The 18,859-nt window shown below is 42.6% G+C and overlaps 1 protein-coding gene across 2 annotated transcripts in view; it reads right to left on the reverse strand.

Annotated features, from left to right (window-relative positions):
- TOM1L2 (target of myb1-like 2 (chicken)) overlaps positions 1–18,859 on the reverse strand; it is a 46,583-nt gene that overhangs the window by 19,839 nt on the left and 7,885 nt on the right. The window contains exons 2-8 of one of the 2 annotated variants that reach the window (XM_009888525.1): positions 13,743–13,827; positions 12,973–13,051; positions 11,164–11,313; positions 6,679–6,813; positions 5,553–5,711; positions 4,676–4,792; positions 1,879–2,012 (exon numbers count right to left, since the gene is read on the reverse strand). In XM_009888525.1, the coding sequence (XP_009886827.1) occupies positions 1,879–2,012; positions 4,676–4,792; positions 5,553–5,711; positions 6,679–6,813; positions 11,164–11,313; positions 12,973–13,051; positions 13,743–13,780 (812 nt within the window). In that variant the 5' untranslated portion in view covers positions 13,781–13,827. Of the gene's footprint in view, positions 1–1,878; positions 2,013–4,675; positions 4,793–5,552; positions 5,712–6,678; positions 6,814–11,163; positions 11,314–12,972; positions 13,052–13,742; positions 13,828–18,859 lie in introns of those variants that run through there. The other variant, XM_009888527.1, reaches the window with a different exon arrangement.

Raw genomic sequence — 18,859 nt, forward strand, 5'->3', positions numbered from 1 at the left:
TGAAACTTCCTAGGGAAAGAAGTCTGGCTCTTCAAGATCGGTTCTCTTCTCTGCTCCTTCCCCAACCAGCTGTGCATCTGGGGCCGCAAATCTAAACCCAGCTTTCATGAACTCAAAAAAAGCAGGGGGAACTACCTCCTCCTAAGGCCTGTCTGAGGCCAGTCTTATCTCCTTCTTTACCAGGAAAAGCACCATGATTACGCTAAGGTTAGAGTTTCTCCTCATTTAAAAGTAGTTTCACACGTAACCTCTCTTTTCAATAAAAACCCCATAATATTCATATAATCCTGTGGGGTTTCTCCCAGATGGACAAAAGGGAATCTCAGGCAAACTAAACTGTTTTCTTAATGTAACAGAGGAAAATGCAGACTTAAAGGGCAGCAAAAACAAATTCAGGCCCAAATTTCAATTTTAGGAAACCGTGGGTGTCTACTATTACTGGAAATCCAGCTCCCTTAGCTGGAAACCTAAGAAGACACCTCCCACCTCATATTTCTCACCAAAAAGCTTATGAACCACACGTTCGTTTACATCCAAAGCGTCACAGCGAAGGCCAGTGCTCCTGCTTGAGTCACTGACGGAGCTCGGTACCCATACTAGAAATCAGCGCGATGAATGTGAAGCTTTTGGAATAGCAGAGGAGGAACTGGAATTTATTGAAAAGCTCAGACCAGTGCAGCTATTCTACCACAAATAGCTTGCTAACAGCACTCAGCTCACCTTTCAGGGTATAATGACTACAAATACATTAGCCCCAGCCAGAAAAGTTGCAGACGGGGGAAAACAGAAAAAATATCGAGGGCGACCAGACTGAGCCTTAGTGATAGTTACACTCTGCCACTTGTAAGAATCATGCTCGTGCATGAAAAACGTACCATTTCACATAAAAAGCCAACATTTGTTTCAAAGTTTGCCCCAATCTCCTCTGAACGACTAAATCAAAGACAAAATCGAGGCCACTGAATCTTCTTTCCAGCTTTTGCTGTGACAGCACAGATTCACATATCTAGAGCCTAATTTATTTTTAAAGGCTTGAGAAACAAAGCCCTGTGCTAAGAGCAAGGAACAAAGGATACTCTTTAGTGCCTCACTCCCCAGGCCTGTCATTAAGGGGAAGATTAAACTTTCCCAAGACTGCTGTATCACGTGTCACCTACTGCAGCAGATGTGGCTGACAGCGCCTTTGTCTAACATGTCGAAAGTCCTATGACCCAAGTCCCGCCCCTGGGGATGATTCCCGCAGACCAACTCTTCAAAACCTCAGCTCTGCACAAAACAGGCTTTTTTTTTTTTTTTTCTTTTTCTCTCTCAAGATTTTAAGTGTTACTTAAAAACAAACCCCTTACATGCATGAAGGTGACGCCCACCTCAGGCAGCTCCCCTTGCACCAGTACTGGAACTAGAAAGCTCAGAGATCAGAAGACAGAGAGAGCTCACGGGAGCCTCCCTAAGCCAGGAAGCAGCACAAGCATTTGTGCAGAGCGCAAGTTAGCAAGTAGAACCAGCGACTGTGGCTGTGCTATTTTCAGTCCCAAGTCCCTACATCTGTACAGCACCGCACAACGGGGACCTGCAGACTCTCTCTGCTAGTTCAGAGAGTTTTGCACAAGGCTGCCCTGCATTTTATGGATATGCCCCACAAAAATTCAATGGCTAGGACAAAAAAAAAAAATCCTAGTATTAAAGGATACAACTGAAACAGGAATGTTACCATAAAGAACATAAAAAGACTTTGTAAATACTTCCTGTGGTTTGGTTCTCTGTATTTTGTTATGTTGGACCATTGGCCCAGATGGCCAACTCTTGCCAACTGACCTATTTTAAACGTAAGTGAAAACCCAGAACAAATGAAAATAGTTGATGGAAAAGGTGCCCCACCTTTCGTATCGGAGGAAGACGTTATTTAAATCATCATTCACATGCAGCAATTCCTCTGTGACTTCTTCATTGGACACTCGTGAGATAAGCTCCACAATTCTCTGCTGCATAGCTCTACAGGTTCGGTTCAGTTCCTAGGGGGAATGCATTGCGCACACACATTCTGACAAGCAGCTAACAATAAGTAGATTTAGTTGAACTCTGTTCACAGCCAAACATATCCCCCAGCTGAGAAACACTAAGACAAGTCTATCTTTGCATGATTAAATGTCACCCAAAAGCACATCTAATCAAACATGCCCTTCAAGAGACGATGGCATAAAACCTTGAGAGCCTATTTACAATTCAACATCCTGATTCTTCTTTAACTCTGAACACTTCAGAAAATAAATATCTGTATTTTAGCGATCTGGTTTAAGAATAAAACATGTTAATACAACAGCTTTCCAGAAGAGAGCTTTCAAGGAAAATTCAATCTGGTCTTTTTGGCAATATCATCCCTAAAAACTAAAAGATGCACATGGTGGAACAAGTGGGGAAAAAAGGTTCATCAGGGCTAACATAAGGAGCTAAGCGTGTGCTAGGGAGAGAATTGTCGAGGACAGAGAACTTACTATGACTACTGAGAACATGAGGGTGAACACAAAACAATGAGCAAGAGCATGAAAAGATGAGCACTCCACACACACTTCAGTACTGAACTATATACAGAAATGTTCCCTTCAACCAAGCAAGTCCATAGAGACTGCAAAAAGGCAGTGGGGAGTTTCAGAAGAAAATTTTAAAGAATATAGAGTAAGGGCATTTCTTTTAGAAGTGTCTCATGCCAAGAAATCTAGGTTTGAGTTTGCCTAAACCAGGAGTTCTCATGCTTCCAGGACATCTCTTCCATCACCAATTACTTAGCAGAATTCTTTACTCCTGAAAGGCCTCAAGACCAAAGGTCAAAAACAGTATGTTGAGGAGGAACTACAAGAAGAAACGTGACATACTGCATGGCTCCACTGATTAGGCCCACAGTTTTACTTCAATAAGCACTGACATTTCAACTAAAGCATGTCCCTCTGTCATCTTCTACCCCCCCCAGCTCCACTTCACAGCAAAAATTCAGCACTAAACAAGGATGACTTGTTGGTACACAACCTTCCGGATGAAAGCAAAGATGTGTTTGTTTTCCTTGCTTGGTCTGACATCCTAAGCTCTGGATAAATTTCACCTAGTGCAATCCAGCTGCCTTAACAGCTTGAGGAATGTGTTCTCCAATGTCAGTTTTGATCCCATCACTTTAGAAGCAGATTGTGACATTTCAGAGGTTTGTTTGCTGCCTTTCCGAGAGGGCTGACAGTACCTATCTATTCTGCACAGAGCTGGCTCTCTAGCAAGCTGTTTACATTTGATTGTTGGAGAAAATGTCAGGAATTATTTAAGGAGGAGGGCTATATAAACCTCAAAGCAAGGAGTCCTTGCATGCAGCACCCGGCTCACAGCTTTCAAAAGACTAACCACCCTTTGTGATCAAAAACGGGTTCTCCCCAGCTCTGTGATTCAGATTTAGGATGCACCAGTCAAAGAAGGGAACCAGTTGGAATAAAGAATCGTTGCTGTCACTCCATTTTATGATCAAGTTCTTTCACCTTAAAGCTACGCTGTAAGGTTACGCTGTCAAGATGTTAGTAGTTGTTTCTGAATGTAAGCAAACTGGTTTACGCTGTTTTGGTCTGTTGCGCTTTCCTGGAAGCTTCTTTTGTTTTGAGCAGTCCGACCCAAATGGGCAGTAACTGAAAGGCTCTTTATTGCAAAGCCTCTCATCAGCTGCCACGATGGCTCTGAGACAAACACACAATACCGCTGCATGGGAGAGACCAGTTTTTGGATGGATTTCAAACTCTGATGTATCACAGAGCGCAATTCCCTGCCTTCCTCCAAACGTACTGCTGTGGGAGCCCATCCTCCCTGCTGGAGGATCAAAACAGAAGCCTATTTCTGAAGCTATGGAATGGCAAATACCACGTTAAGGGCAGCAGCCGGAACACTGGATCACAGTATTCCTTATTTGTGCTGCATGTGGTACTGCGTTACTTTCTTCAGGCAAAAGGGCACCTCGCTACCACCGGCCTGGGGAAACAGGTATGAAGCCTGAGACATGAGCTCAACTGTTTTCCCTTTTGAGATAATAAATGCTGCACTCAATTAAGACTTTCCAGCAAAGAAACCCCTTCCAATTACTCAGTCTAACCCTCCGGACAACATGGAACTTCACCCAAGTGCCTGCCTTAACCTCCAGGAGAAGCTATAGCACATTTTCTGGAAAGACAGTTAGTTCATATATAAGATTTCAAGTGGCAGAGAATCCACAGACCCTTGGTAATATTTAGTTCAGCTGGAAACATGGCGTGGGTTTTTTTCTTGCATAGTGACTGGGAATGTTTTGCCTCTGTAAAAGTGATGACGAAGGATATAAAAGAAGCAGAAATGCTGAGGGCTTACAGAGCCTATCACAATTTTAAGCTGCTTTGTGGTAATGGAGACCTTATATTCAACATTGGGAAAAATTTCTAGGTACATGGAGAAGCAAGCACTGGAACAAGTTTCAAGGCAAGTTAGGAAATCCTTGTCACTGGAAGCTTTAACAAATGAAGAACATCATTTGATGAGACTAAGCGGGGTCAAGTGCAGTCCACATTGATTTTGTAAAACAAGCAAACCAAGGCAGTGAAGTGAACTACAGCAAAAACCATCCCCCAGAGAAACTCAAGCACAAAAAGGATCAGAATCATACTTGCTAGGAAACTGTTACCTGGAGTAACTCAAGGTCTGAAGAATCCTCTTGTCCAGGTACCATTTCTGTCAGCATTTCAGACATCACTTTTGTATTCCCACGAACAATATCCAGTTCACTGCGCAGCCGGGCAATCTAAATTGAGGTGAAAAGACAGCAAAATACTGCACAATCTTTTGGTTTAAGCAGATCATTTTCAAAAACTGACTTTGTGATATCTCTGCTTCTGTCTGACTCGATATCTGAGGCTCCAGACATTCTAGCAGGGAAAAAAAAAAAAAGTAAAGATAAAAAGTTTACCCAGGAGAGAACTTTAGAAAAGCAACAGAAAAAGAAAAGAACTGTGTAGAACCACTCGCTATCATCACAAACCCAGATGTGCTACGCTTGTATGGAAGGGAAGCAATTGAAAACAGCAGCTAAAACCAGACCTCACTCAAATGTGCCTCACTCAAGTGTGGGGAAAGATGTACAACTTTTGAGCAGGACCTTTGGCCCTGAATTTATTATTTTTGCAGAGAGAAAATAAGATTCTATATTAGGGCACTTGGAAGGGTCTTAGGGATGCAGGCTTAACTCCTTGTTAGAAAGGCTTCCTGCATCTGCAAGACATTCTGTGCCTTTAAAGGAGGGAGGCTAATAAGAATAACTGCTACCCTGCTGAGTGGACTGGTATATCAGATTGTGAGGTTTCATAACTGCTGCCATTAGGAGGCCACACATACAAATCAAAAGCCTAGATTTTGCAGTATAATAGGAGGAAAGGCTACTAAGTAGAACCAGATCTAGGAGGCAATCAAAATCAAAAGAGTTGAAATGAAAGTTCCTTCGCAAATTGGTTTCTAGTTTGATCTGCTTGAAAGAGTCTCACTCAAAAGAATCGTCATCCCAATACCTGTTCAGAATTAGCAGTGATGGGACCAGTCACATTCAGAGCTGGGGCCTGAGGAGCAGAATACGCCGTTGGAGAAGACGAAGAATAAGAACTGGTGCTCATCCTTTGCTGAGACTGTGAATTGTGCATATTTGCTGCAGGATCAACTTCAGGAACACTCTGCCACATCAGAAAGACAGGAGTTCAAAAGCTGAATTGTGACAGCACTTGCTTTGTCAGCAACCTCAGGCCAAACACGTTCAAATATAGAACATAATTGCACCTTGTGGAAAAGGTCAGTGTAGTTACAAGAACAGCCTGGCAGGCCAGCCCATAAACAGACAGCTCCAACAAAAATGCATGCCCATATCTTTTGACCCCACCCACATGCATCTAAGTCAATTTACAAGAAAAATGAGAAGCAAAATAAAAACAAGAGCTGAAGATAAATAATTATAAATAATTTTAAACTAGGAACTAAGTTGCAGGCTTACAAAAAATGCTGTGATACATAGATACTGGATTTAATTAATCTTGACACAAGAATTGTAATCTTCCAGTCCTTGATCACCTGCATTTACCACTTCAAAGATTCATTAAGTTAAGTTTTCAGAGTGAATAATCAGAACACCTGTAATCATTAAGTCACTTCCTAGCAGCAGTTCTGTCAACTTTACAGACCTAACTTTTCAAAGGTGTCAAGATGGCACATTACTGTGGCATCAGTGAGAGATTCAGACCCTGTACACCTTTAAAAGACAAGCAGGCCTTGGTTCAGGGTTATCACCAACAGAAACAACCATACTTTTGAGAAAAGAAGGAAATCTCAATCATATACCCTGCTGGACTCTCTCTCAATAAATTAGTTGCATTTGTCCGGTGGTTTTGTGGTACAAGACAAGTGTACAAACCTCCTCCTTTTCTCAGATTGATTTTTGACTCAAGGGGGGACACCCCATTAGCATATTGGCACGTGAAATGCAGCTGCATTATGCTTCTCCTACATGAGCTTTCACTATTAAAAAAAGTCCTTCCAGGAGCGACAAAATGAGCCAAATTCAGAGAAACGGGAGGGGAAAGAGGAGTAGTTACCGACGACTCAGACGTCTCAGGAAAATACCCCCGGAAATACAATGTCGCAGCTTACCCTCTGTGGTGTGTGTATTGGAGACAGAGCATCAAGATCTGCCATGGGAAACTCTATGCCTTTCCTCTTGAGTTCTTCGTAAATATGCACTACTCCAGTTAAATCAGGGCTACTTCGAAAGGCATCAGCCCAAGCCTGGAAAACACGAGGGATTATCCATAAACCTTCCAAATGAAGCTCCAGCTCCACCCTGAACTCAGATACTGACTACAAAAGCTTTCACATATTTCAGCTTCAAAGGGAAGCTGTAACCATTAGATCTGGTCTAAAAGATCCCGCAAATACTATTAAGACAGTCACGTACACATTTTATTCGACTATAAAATAGCCAGGAAGCCAGCACACAGCAGCTATGTCTAACCCCTGACATCATCAGAATCTGTAAATGCAAACGAAAGCCTCTTCCAATCTCCTCTACTTAGTACTGATTGCATGCTGATCTTTTCTTGCACATCCTATGGCAAATGACCCACCAAAAAAAAGTCTGTGTGCAAGACTAAGATCTAAGCAAAATTCAGGAAGTCATACAATAATCTTAGGTAATCTCAATTTACTTTGTGAAACACCCTCATTTGTTGCCAAAGAAAAAAAGACAGCTGTCAAGTTTTCTTCAGTATTTTATTTGGACCAAACTAAAATAAAAAAGGTTCTTATATTGTGAAACATGCAGTCCCATGAGCTGCAGAACTAATGAAGCCTGGGTTCGTATAGAGCATATCCAACTCTTAGACACCCTGGTGTGTCAGAAAGAACAAGTTTAAAGAGAGAATTTCCCACAGCCAGAACACTCATAATATCTCTCCCGCATGAATTCCCTCGTGTCTAAAAAGGCTTCAATTCACATTTGAGCTTTTCCTTCAGTGGGAGTACTAAGTGCTTCTCTTCGCTAGCCAGCCTCCTGTACTCATGGAGCTGCTAGGAGCACAATATCTTGAAAGCCTCTACCCGCTGTCACTTTTGCTGGAAATTAGCCAAGTATTAAAAATTTAGGGCGAAGAAAAATTGAAATATTATGACTCAATTAGAAATGAAGCATTCCCCAAACCCCCACATATGTGAGGTAGAGTACCAGCGTGCTGGAGCCAGAACTACTGCGAGACGTGTGTGTGGGCTCTGAACTTAATTCATTTAGTCATCACTTTTACACTAGTTCTTTGACTATTTTTATTTTAACAGCTGTTTTTAACCACTTTTTATATTTGAGAGGAGAGAAATCAAAGACAGCAAAACAAGATAAGAAATAATATTAATATTTAACTTGCATTCCTATTCTTTTCAATTCTAAAAAAGAGCATTTCCTACCCTACGTGCCCAGGAGACAATCCATTATCAGCTGCAAGCTAACAACTCTGGGTTTGCTTCTCAGCTTTGTTAAGAGTAAATTAACTGCATCAACTGTTCTGATGCAGTGCAAGTCCAAACAGCCCTATGTGAGCTACAGAAAACAGCTCTGACTGCAAACAGCCATTCTGTTTCCTTGCAACTGACCTTCCAAACCATCCCTAATTCTGGTGGAGATATCGACTGCACAAGTAATTCTATCCTTGCACGTTCTCTGCATCTTCAATTTACATAAGAAATCATCTGAATGATACTTCTACATAATGGTGTTCCCCACTTCAACTCTATTTGCGAGTGAAAAATGTTAGGCAAGGGATGCTCTCTTTAATAATCACTCAAAAGAAACTAAGAGGCAAAAGTATGCTGCGTTGCTGCCCCCAACTTTTAATGAGGCTTGTTTGCCCAGGAGGATGCACTAATGCATCCTCTCTTTCACTAGCTTCCGATAAGTTTTGTTGTAGGCACTAATGACAGTGAACTCTCTTCATTTGCCTTTTTAATATATTGTCTCTTCTGCAACTCTTCTTCCCTGCAGAAAGGGGACACTTTTATTTGTATTCTTCTTCTGCCTGAGCTGGCAACATTATCTATATCAGTGTGTGTCTCAGAGGTCACAAGCAGGACTCGGCGCTATTGTCCTAAGTGCTGTCTACACACACTGTAAGACAATCCCTGTCCTAGACAGCTTACAGTTCAACTAGGCAAAAGTAATATTAGCTCTACTTTGCAGATAAGGAGCTACACACAGAGCTTAGGAGACTTGCCCATTGTCTAAACAAGTGTACGACAGAGGTGAGATTGAATTCAGATCTTCTAAGGCTTTGGGCCAGACTATCAAAGGTAGATACTTAGGATGCTGCTGTTTAAATCCCACTTGGCACCCCAGTGTGCCCAAAGAGGTTAATTAAATACCATTGCAAATCTGGCCCCTAAATCAGTGACCATCACAAGACAATTCTTCCAGGGTTGGACACTTTCTAACACACGTAACCTCCAAAGTATTTGCGGTGCCACTAGAAGTTTCCTCATGCTTCATCTTCGATGACGGTGCTCAGCTACTGGGCACCAAGGGGGTTTGAACGCCGAGGTGATACACAGGCTCTTACCAGAGGCACAGCAATAAGGAATATTTCCAAGGCTTTTTAGGAAGGTGAAGAAGGAACGATAAGCAATATGGAACACATGCTAATTCATGTACACTGGGAAACAGGTTGAGAACATGAGGCACAAGATGCCTCACATCTCAAAACAGTCAAGTCTCTAGATAAGAAATTGGATGGCAGCTTCCTCTACCCTCGCTATGGAAAGGCCCAGGAGTGCAAGAGCTGTATGGTTGGAGACATACTCTATTTGCACAGCTTTTTTCCACGCTTCCAAGTGCTATTAATCCTCTCACTTCTGTTCTTATTAATTCCCTGATATCAAATTGTAAAGAGCCTACAGAAGGGGATAAATGTAATGTTCGTGGAACAGAGCTGAGAAGAGATCAGCCCCCCCGGCATGGAGTTAACTCCAACTGCAGGGAGCTCTAAAGAGCAAAGTCGAAGCTAAGCAAAGTGGTCATGACGTACGAGATATTTTGGGTGTGCGTGTCCATAGGGCAGCTGAAGATGAGTGACTGCAATCACTTTTTCAAACTTGTCAGGCAATCTGGAAAACAAAGTCCCCTACCACCTCCAGCTAAAGAGACACTAACAGAACCCACCCACAGGCAACTTTCATAATTCTCAGGCTTTTTATACCAAAAGGCATTTAGTACCCAGAGTCAGGCTTTTAGCTCTACTGCACTAAGTCTACTCAGATAAAGGTCTGTTTAATACACTGAGGCAATGACTGCGGCTTTCTGGTTATGTTACAAATACTTCCATCTTAGTTGCATCGATGACCGGGAATCCACTTAAATCCAGGACACAGCGTAACCAACATTCTCTAAAACACTGTAGCGGAGCAAATAGTACAGAAACATGCACAGTTTCTTTTTATGGGACAGTATTTAACCTCATCTCCTAGTTACTGCTTGCATTGGCTCTCCCACCAAAGCAGGCAGACACCCAAGGGCTCAGTCAGATGCACAAGAGTTGTTTTCAATAATTGCATTAATTTTGTGCTATTTTTTAAAAAAGCTTTGAGATCAGAGACCAGCAATAAAAGGATCCCACAGAACCCAGTGCAACGCCCACCTAATTCCCCCACACAGCCTATTTCGGAAATCACTTATTTACAGTGTCGTGCTCTAATGATGTCCCCCTATTTGTGCATCCAAATAACAAATAAACCACCAGAAATTCAACTGTGTGCTTTGCCACAAAAAACAGAAGTATATCTGGAAAACTACGCTGCACATTTGTAAGTAGCTTCCCACAAGAAACACTGCAGCAGGTTTATATCATTTTAAATACGCAGTGTCTTTTAGTCTCTGGTGCATGCAATAGCCTGTAGGAGCTTAGTGATAAAGCTTCCTATAATTGTCAGATTTCCTCCAGGCAGGCACCAATGTTTCCTCATGTGTTGCTAATGGTTTGTGGAACTAACATGGCTGTTTATTGTTATGCTGCGCAGAAGGGGAAGTGGCAGACAAGCCTATGTCTGAACTTCCCCACTGCAGGCAAGGATTTGACAGTCTGCTTTTACTGCACAATAACCAGAGAAAAGACACCAAAAACATTTTAACTCCTGTATGGTCATTTACTTTTCTATAACCATCTTTAAAAGGAATTCAGAACGCTTTCTGATGGAGGGAAACAGCTCCATTTTACGGTCAGCAAAACAGACACAGAAAGGTAAGTGTTCTGCAACTGACAGCGAAAGTGCGATCCTCTAAAATTTCCTGGCCTCAGACAACAAGCCCATCGCAGAAGCAGGTCTCCAGCTTCTAGATTTGACTGTTAAATTGCAAAGCCATCCACTTCTTTTAGAGCAGAGTGGTACCTCTCTTAACTAGACTCCAGGCATTTCTCCCTGGATAAAATATCTATGCGTGTGCATGTCTGCTCTTCCCCGCCAATCTGGATATATTGTTTGTTTTTACATATAAAAAACTTGCCACATTTTTAATGATGACAGCATGTTTAGCGATGCGTAGCACTGAAGCAGACAGTCCTTATTTCAGGCAGCAACATATGGAAGCAGAGACAAGCTGTGTACCTGAATCAGCGCTAGTACTTTATCCTGTACAATAGTGGGGGGATTATTCTTGGGCGAGATGATTTTCACCAGAACACCATCTATGAAGTCACGGTTTGCCACTAAGACATGAAAGCGATGGCCACAGTTCTTCACACAGGTCTCCAACACCTACACACAAACAAAAAAACATTCCTTGTTGAAGCAAAGCTTGATCACACACACAGCACTTATGTGGTTCGCTTCTGATTTTGGGGTTGTTTTTGTTTATGTTATTTTAAAACTTTTGATGGGAGGGAGAGAAAAAGAGGAGAAATTACACTTTTACTCTTAATTCTTCTTTTCTTCCCCAGTTTTACCAAAAAGCTTACTTTTCTACACACACATTTAGATGTACCTCACCCACCATTAACATACTGGGCACTTCTGTGATCAGCGTTTGTCTGTTTTCCAGGTAAAGAAATACGAAGTTTCTTCCTCTTCAAAGCAGAACTTTCCAACCTGCGCAGCTGAACAGCTAAGTACACAGCGTCACATCACGAGCAGGTAAGACAGAGGACATCCTGTCACAGTGAGATATTAGCGTGCTGTGGCACTCCACCATTTTCGATGTACCTGGAACACAGCTGGACCCGCTTGCTCTGAGCTATAAGCCATGTTTTAGAGTTGGGAATTCAGGTGAATGATCTTCACTCATTCAAAACACTCCCTTGTGAATGCTCTGACAGGTTATACTTTGACACATTTTCCCCCTGCAACCTAGCTAGAGGCACCTTCCACTTGCCATTCAACTGCCATGGAAGAACAGCTGTTGATTTTTCTCTGAAGAACATGATTAGCATGGAGATAAATCCAATGCGTCACTTCTCCTTACAGCCATGCCTAATAACCGCTGCGACTCCATATCTGAGGAGTCTGTAATTACTCTCCTACTTCAGCTACCTTCATCAGCCCTGATGACACGGACTCATTCCTGATGAATTTCGCTCTGTCCTGCACAATGGATAATCTCATGGTTTGGTCTTTGGTAATCTGTCAAAATGACAATCCAGGATAGGAAATGGCAAGAAGACAGAAAGTACAGTCACGCTTCGTCAGGGAGATGCAACAAGAGCTGTGTGAAAGAATCATACAGATCACCTACCCACAGCAGTACAACTCGATCTAGTTACTGCTGCTCATTCCTCACACCGCTGCGGCGCAGAGCCTGCCCAGCACCGCGCATTCAGGAGTGCTGCATTACCCAGGAAACCCCTAGCTAAAGTCATCAGTAGGAAAGGTCACCGGCAAATTATCTCACACCTTAGCAGTGCTGCCTAAATGCACAGAATATAATTTACACTTTATTGAGCGAAATTAGATCAGCATAAATTAATTTGAGTCTCCTACAGAGATCCATTCACATGGGAAATTGTGCATCAGCTACTTATGAAGCTGAAAATATGGCAAGTTCATCATCCTCACTTGCAGATATGCCCACAGCTGTTGTCTTGGAGTGGAGAAACGGTAGGACACAGGGAGATGAGAGTAAAAGGGAAAGCCCCAGAGGGGACACAGACCCATTTGGGCTACTTTAACTTTCCTCAGTCAGTACTTGGGATGAATAAGAGCCCAGAAAAAAAGCAGAAATCAACTGAGTCAGAAAAATACTATGCAAAGCTTCCAGCAACACTCCCCAAGGAAGTGAGGAGGCAACTGGAGAGAAGAAAAGGGCAGAGCACTGGCTGTTAAAGCAAATAGTGTGTACATTCAAGAGAGTGCCAGGAAAAGGAAAATGACAAAAGAAAAGGGTTCTGCCCTTGTGAGGCATTCCAGCCTGCCCCCACTCACCGTCAGCGCCAGCATGACCTCTCTGTAATTTTTGTTTCCGTTCAGCCTCTTCTTCAGTGCTCGAATGGCATCCTTTGGACTGAAGGAGAAACACACCATTTTTAAAAGACAGCTCAGACACTTTTCACATGCCATATACTGTGGGAAAAGGAATCCTTTACCATTTCCAGCTGGACACAAGCATGTGTGTTAACTTCAGATTACTTGACGATAACCAAACTAGGGTCATGTAGAATTATGTGAGGAGACAAGATATCACAGAAGTCAAGACCAGAGCAATGCCTGAGGCCTCCAAAAAGGCAAGATGTTGATCAAGCAGGAAAGATTGACAGCCACTCAGAAAAAGGCCCAGGGCATAAGACCAGCGATCAGTTCTCCTGCAAACTGCAAGCAGCACAGCTGTTCTGATGCTGAAGGAGATGTATCAGAGAAGCTCTCTATTCAAATAGCTGAAATTAATAGCATCGTAGCACTGCGAAGAGATACACCTGCTGAAAACAAGAACCCCAGAAGTACAAACTCGGTACCCTCTCCAGCAATACATTTTTCATGCCAGCCCTCCCAAGCAGAGACTGATCACGGTAAGTGCTGCATCATACTGTGGTTTTCCGAAATGTCTAAGGAGCGGGAAAACAAAGCAACTCATATGCAAACTACATTCAAACTACAAACATCTGCCCCCAGACTCACTGCACCTCCTCACATGCTGGGTACAACTGGATGAAGATAGTGCTCATGAATCTTTCAAAGTTCGCCAAAATAGCACATACCCTTCTTCTGTCTCGTTGATAATGTCACAGATCTCCATGTTAAGTGTCCAGTCTTCACTCTGCAGAGAGCCATCTGTGGCCTTTTCTGTAAAGTAAAGAAAAATAAATCTTTTCATATCTTCCTAATTAGGTACTATACTTCAATCCATCTTCAGTTACTCTGAGCTGAAACTATCCAGTAAAAGAAAGACAGAAGAAAAAAAAGAAATTCCTACTGACTGTAAGCAATGTCAAACTTTCCCTCCTGGTTTTAGGGATCAGCATAGACGTTTCCAGACAGAATCAATTATCCCTCAATCTCAACAGCTTCAGCCCACATAGACGGGCTGTTCTTCAGATTCCTGAATTCCTGGGAGAGTAGGAAAATGTCAGCTAATTCCAATTTAAACTTCTCAGATGCTGCATTAATGGCAAGTTATGAGGTAGGAAAATCTCCCCCAAATCAACATGACCTCCTCCCTGTTTTAGTAGATAACACCTCCACATGAATCGAGGGACTAAAAATAGCAACTTGGAGACAGAATTCAAGGAAGTCCAGAATTTCAGTGTGGAAAGAACCACCAGCACAAGAAAACATTTAGCACATGACAATTGAGGTCACAATATCATTCATGGGGAACCCCTTTTGCCTGGGACTCTTTTTCTCGTGTGCTGCCGTCCCTCAATATCTGCTTGCCAGGGGGCTGAGCACTGCTTCCCTCTGCCCCACGCTATGTCCCCAGTTTCTTCTCCATGCTGGGGCTACGTACACATCTCCCATGCACATCTCCTAGCTCCCAAACGCGCCCTCACTATTTGTGTGGCAGGTAAGTAAGTGACTCTGGCATCTGACTAAATTCTATGGGAAGGATGACCTATAGCACTGTGACAGTGGCATCTGCCAACTGTTGGCAGCTTAATTTATAGACGTCTGCAAGAGTAGCATAACCATAACTTCAAGTAATCAGTTGACAAGAACTACTTCCTCCTTGGGATTTCCTCCTAAATCAATATAGTTCTGTCTAGTGGTGCCTAGAACATCCTCTGAATTTTTCACACTTTTCACTTGCAGCATTCAAACCCTATCTGCGTGACACTACCCACATTCAGAAATGCTATCGAGTTGAATGTAAAGCCTGTTCCTGGAGAGACCTAAAAAGGGGACCTTTGAGCCAAACACGACCTTCTCCTCCAAATCAGTCTAGGTTTTTCTACAGAACCCTGGCATCCAATGTTGGAAGGCAAACAGGGTAAACAAAAGCGTTTTTAAAATGTAAAATAAACCAAAAAAACCCACCAACTTCTAAACATTTAAAGCAGAAACAAAACCACGGGTACCATCTTCCCCATCTATCCTTCTGTCTTTACATTGGACCCCAATCTGTCTCCCAGAACAAAGCAGATTTTGTTTGAGAACGCCAGGCTCCAAGGACTTCACACATTTCTTTTTCTGTTTACCAACCATGTTTTTGCCATTAACATTTCTATCATTGTGACTGAGGATATAGATGCCCACAGGTCGTAATTATGGGACATTATTTGGAGAAAGACTATGTGTCTGGGTAATTCAAGTTTCAGCGACTTGTCTACACCAGAATAGTGGCTAAAGCAGCTCCACCAAGGACAGAAATTACAGAAGTCTGAGACAAACCAGACAGCACATGCAAAATCCCCGCAGAGAGTGCTGAAAAGTAGTCACCTATCTCCAGAATGGAGAGGACCCAGTGGAAAAGGAGATTATGAAACAGGAGATCATTCTTTGCAGGCCTCAACTCCCATTCAGAGAGGCAGTGCTGCAAGGCACGCAGATCGCTGGGTCTCACCCACCGGGGCGGAAACGGAGGCTGCAAAACTCCCAGCTGTGCCATCTTCACCTCTGGGTGTTTTTCAGCTATCACCACCTCATGGTAGAGTTCACTTCGGCAACTAAAACTCTTTCTGTTTGAGGAGGAGCCTCAGAGAGATGCATAGCTTCCAAAATGTCCAATAAATACTGGAGAGGTTATTGAGCATTTTCCATTTGCTGCATTTTGGATACGTTGAGCAGAGATTCTCTTAAGGAAGAGCGCAAAGTTACTCGTAACAATCCATTTTAGTTGCATTTTGTTCTACTGTATATAAGGCTTTACTGTTATAGAATGGGATCTGCCTTCACCTCCATACAGTCCTTGTTGCTTAGGAAAACACTTTATTTAATATTAGAGAAAAACCCTTAATAGTCCGAGATATAAAAAAAAAATCACTACATGTGCTCTGCTGGAGAAGGTGATCTCCAAAGCTGCAAAGGATTTATAAGCACAGTGCTGCAAAATGAGAAAATATGCCTTAAATAGAGGGTATTCCTTAAGCTAGGCGTATGATTTGTTTTCTTAATCTAAAACTATATTAACAAATTTGTGTGTTCTTGACAGCATTTGGCATCAGGCAGCAACTTAGCTATGTTCGTACTCTCTGGTCTGCTATAATCACTTTTTATAAATGATTGCGGAAAATGCTGATCCAGCACAAAGTTGCGCTAGCTGCTACTTCATTCATTGGTCTTGTAAAACCCATTTAGCTAAGGTTTATTTTGACAAAATGCTTATATGGCAGTACTCCACAGCTAAAAACTGTGATATTTTGGAGATGGTAGAGTGAAGAGATGCTGCTGCAGCACTGTATGAAGGGTAGAACACAAACACTCGTCGGGGGTCCCCAGTAACCTCATTCGTATTTCCCTTCTGAGATACACTAGGGAAAACAAAATCCTCTTTCTCCCAGAAAGTTTGGTTACTGCCATTTTATTTTTGCATTTCTGTTCCTTAGTCAGAGTAATACATGGTTGAGACTGCGTGGGTTTAATTCTTTTTGAGAATTAGTTCTTTTCCCTTTGGGTAATATTTAATTCGAATAAGAGTCGGAAGCTAATTTTAGTCTCTTCTTCAGCGACAGAGAGCACACAAGCACTTGTCATCTGTAGTCGTTTGTCCTTTGTAGGGTGTGTGACCCAGATTTGCTGCTGCAGTGCTCTCTCAACTGTTAGAAAGGAGTTAACCGACTGCAGAGAAGGCATACGAGTTTGTGTGTGATTTGTTTGAAGAACAGTATTACGCTGCAATGAATTGAAAGCTGGTAGAGCTCTTCCAGAACCAAAACACAGCAGGTCGTCAGTTTTGGATTTCTGGTGAAACAGCTCTCTCCGCACTCCTCAAGTGATTCCCTGGCCGACATATCCAAAAAGGCATTAAATTAAAAATACTCAACAACCTCTCCAGTATTTATTGGACATTTTGGAAGCCATGCATCTCTCCGAGACTTCTCCTCAAACAGCAAATAGATACGACTGACAAGATTAAACAAATTTTGGAAACTATCACAGAATTGTGAGGGAATGGCATGCAAATCATACAAATACCCTTTAAAAAAGCCACCAGTTCCTCAATCTCTTTCAAGCTCATTAAAAGGCATCTAAATGGCACTAGTTCACACAAGGACTCTGGAACATGACCAAAGGATTCCAGGGTGACATAAGAAATGTTAAATAAGACAAGGAAAAAAGCAACGAGTAGGAGTCCCTCCTACCCCTCCCCTCACTGAACCGAAGAGTTTATGGTATAGTTTAATTGTGTAACAAAAAGGCTGGCAGCTCCCAGACCCGGTGCCAAGGGTGCCTTGCACAGCTTCTGCCCCTACAGCGACTCCGAACGCTCTGTTATTGCCTCGTTTGTCACCGCAGCAGGGGCCAGCAGTTATTGTCTCACACGGAGACGTGATACCACCAGTAAGATCATCAGAAAGTCTCTCTCAGAAACAAGATGCTATCGGTTCCCACCACATTTCCCAAATTAAAGCAAAAATGTACTGGTAGAAAGAAAGACAATCTGGCTCTCCACGCCTGACATGCTGCAGACCTTGGACACCGCATATGCAGACGCAAGCATTAGCTTATCTCTAGCCTGCAAAGAAAAGGAGAAAAAATTGTGCTATTTTTTCATTCACACCTTCCCTCTGAGATCTAACTCTTGTGGCCGCGTTTCTGCACCCTGCCAAATGGCAATATCAGTATTTCCCTGCTCGCACTGAAATTGTGTATATTTGATGGCATTCAGAAGGCGCTGCGCAGTAGCGTAGTTTCCAGGGTGAACTGTCTCAGTGCACACCCCCCTCCTGAGCCAAACCTCTTCCCAAGCAACCTGCTCTGACCCGGGAGATGTCACCACAAGGAAATCAAATCAGAAATGCCCATGTAACTGCCACGTAATAAACAGGCTATGCAGGGCAGGTCACAAACGTTCTTTTAAATGCAGGAAAAAAACCAGAAGAACTTTTACCCCCCATCTTCAACCCAGCTCAAAAGGTACCTAATAAAGAAATGCTAACACTGGTGGTCCTTGAGATGCTGCTCTCACAGCCCTTTCCAGTTCATACTACTTTTGCTTCAAAGTTACAGTTCCATGTTCATGACACTCTTAAAATTCAACTTTGTTCACATAGGGAGGAGATAAAGCAGAACTCCTCGCTCCTCCCTGCTTCCCCCTTCCAATACTCGCCTCTGACCATTACACTGAACTTGCCAACGAAGACAGCCTGAAGATTTTCATTAGGATTGCAACTGCACAAGTTGAAGTCTGTATGCTATTTAACTCACATGCCATATGCATGTTTATGTAGCTGAGTTGGAACAACTCACTGCTGGAAGCACTGAGAACATCTACTCTAGCTGAATGGTGACAGCAGGCACGACCAGGGTAAAAATCTCCCCAAAAGATTTATCTATAAGCACCAGTAAGTGACTGTGGTGCTGTATAAAGTTCTTGGAAGAAAAGGCAAAAGTGAAAGTTAAATGTTGCAGTAGCTACAAATCACATTAAATGAAAATGGGACAACTGCGCTGTTTTCTGTCTGAATACCAGAATCTTGTGAATGAACACATCTTTGTACTCAGAGAAATCAGTTTTCTGTCTTGGGACTTCTCCGGATGTTGCTTCGGAGACTTTTGATTCATGTGTTTGGGAAGAATTATATATAAAAAAATCATCTTCTGTTTCTGAAAGAAGCATGTACACCAATGCACCATATTAGAGAGATCCAAAAGCAAGAAAGTTCCAACTCCAAATTTCTCCCCTTCCCTCCAACAGTGTTTGGTGCTCAAGCAGCAT

The sequence above is a fragment of the Charadrius vociferus genome, unplaced genomic scaffold (assembly GCF_000708025.1).
Source record: "Charadrius vociferus isolate BGI_N301 unplaced genomic scaffold, ASM70802v2 scaffold27, whole genome shotgun sequence".
Taxonomy (NCBI): domain Eukaryota; kingdom Metazoa; phylum Chordata; class Aves; order Charadriiformes; family Charadriidae; genus Charadrius; species Charadrius vociferus.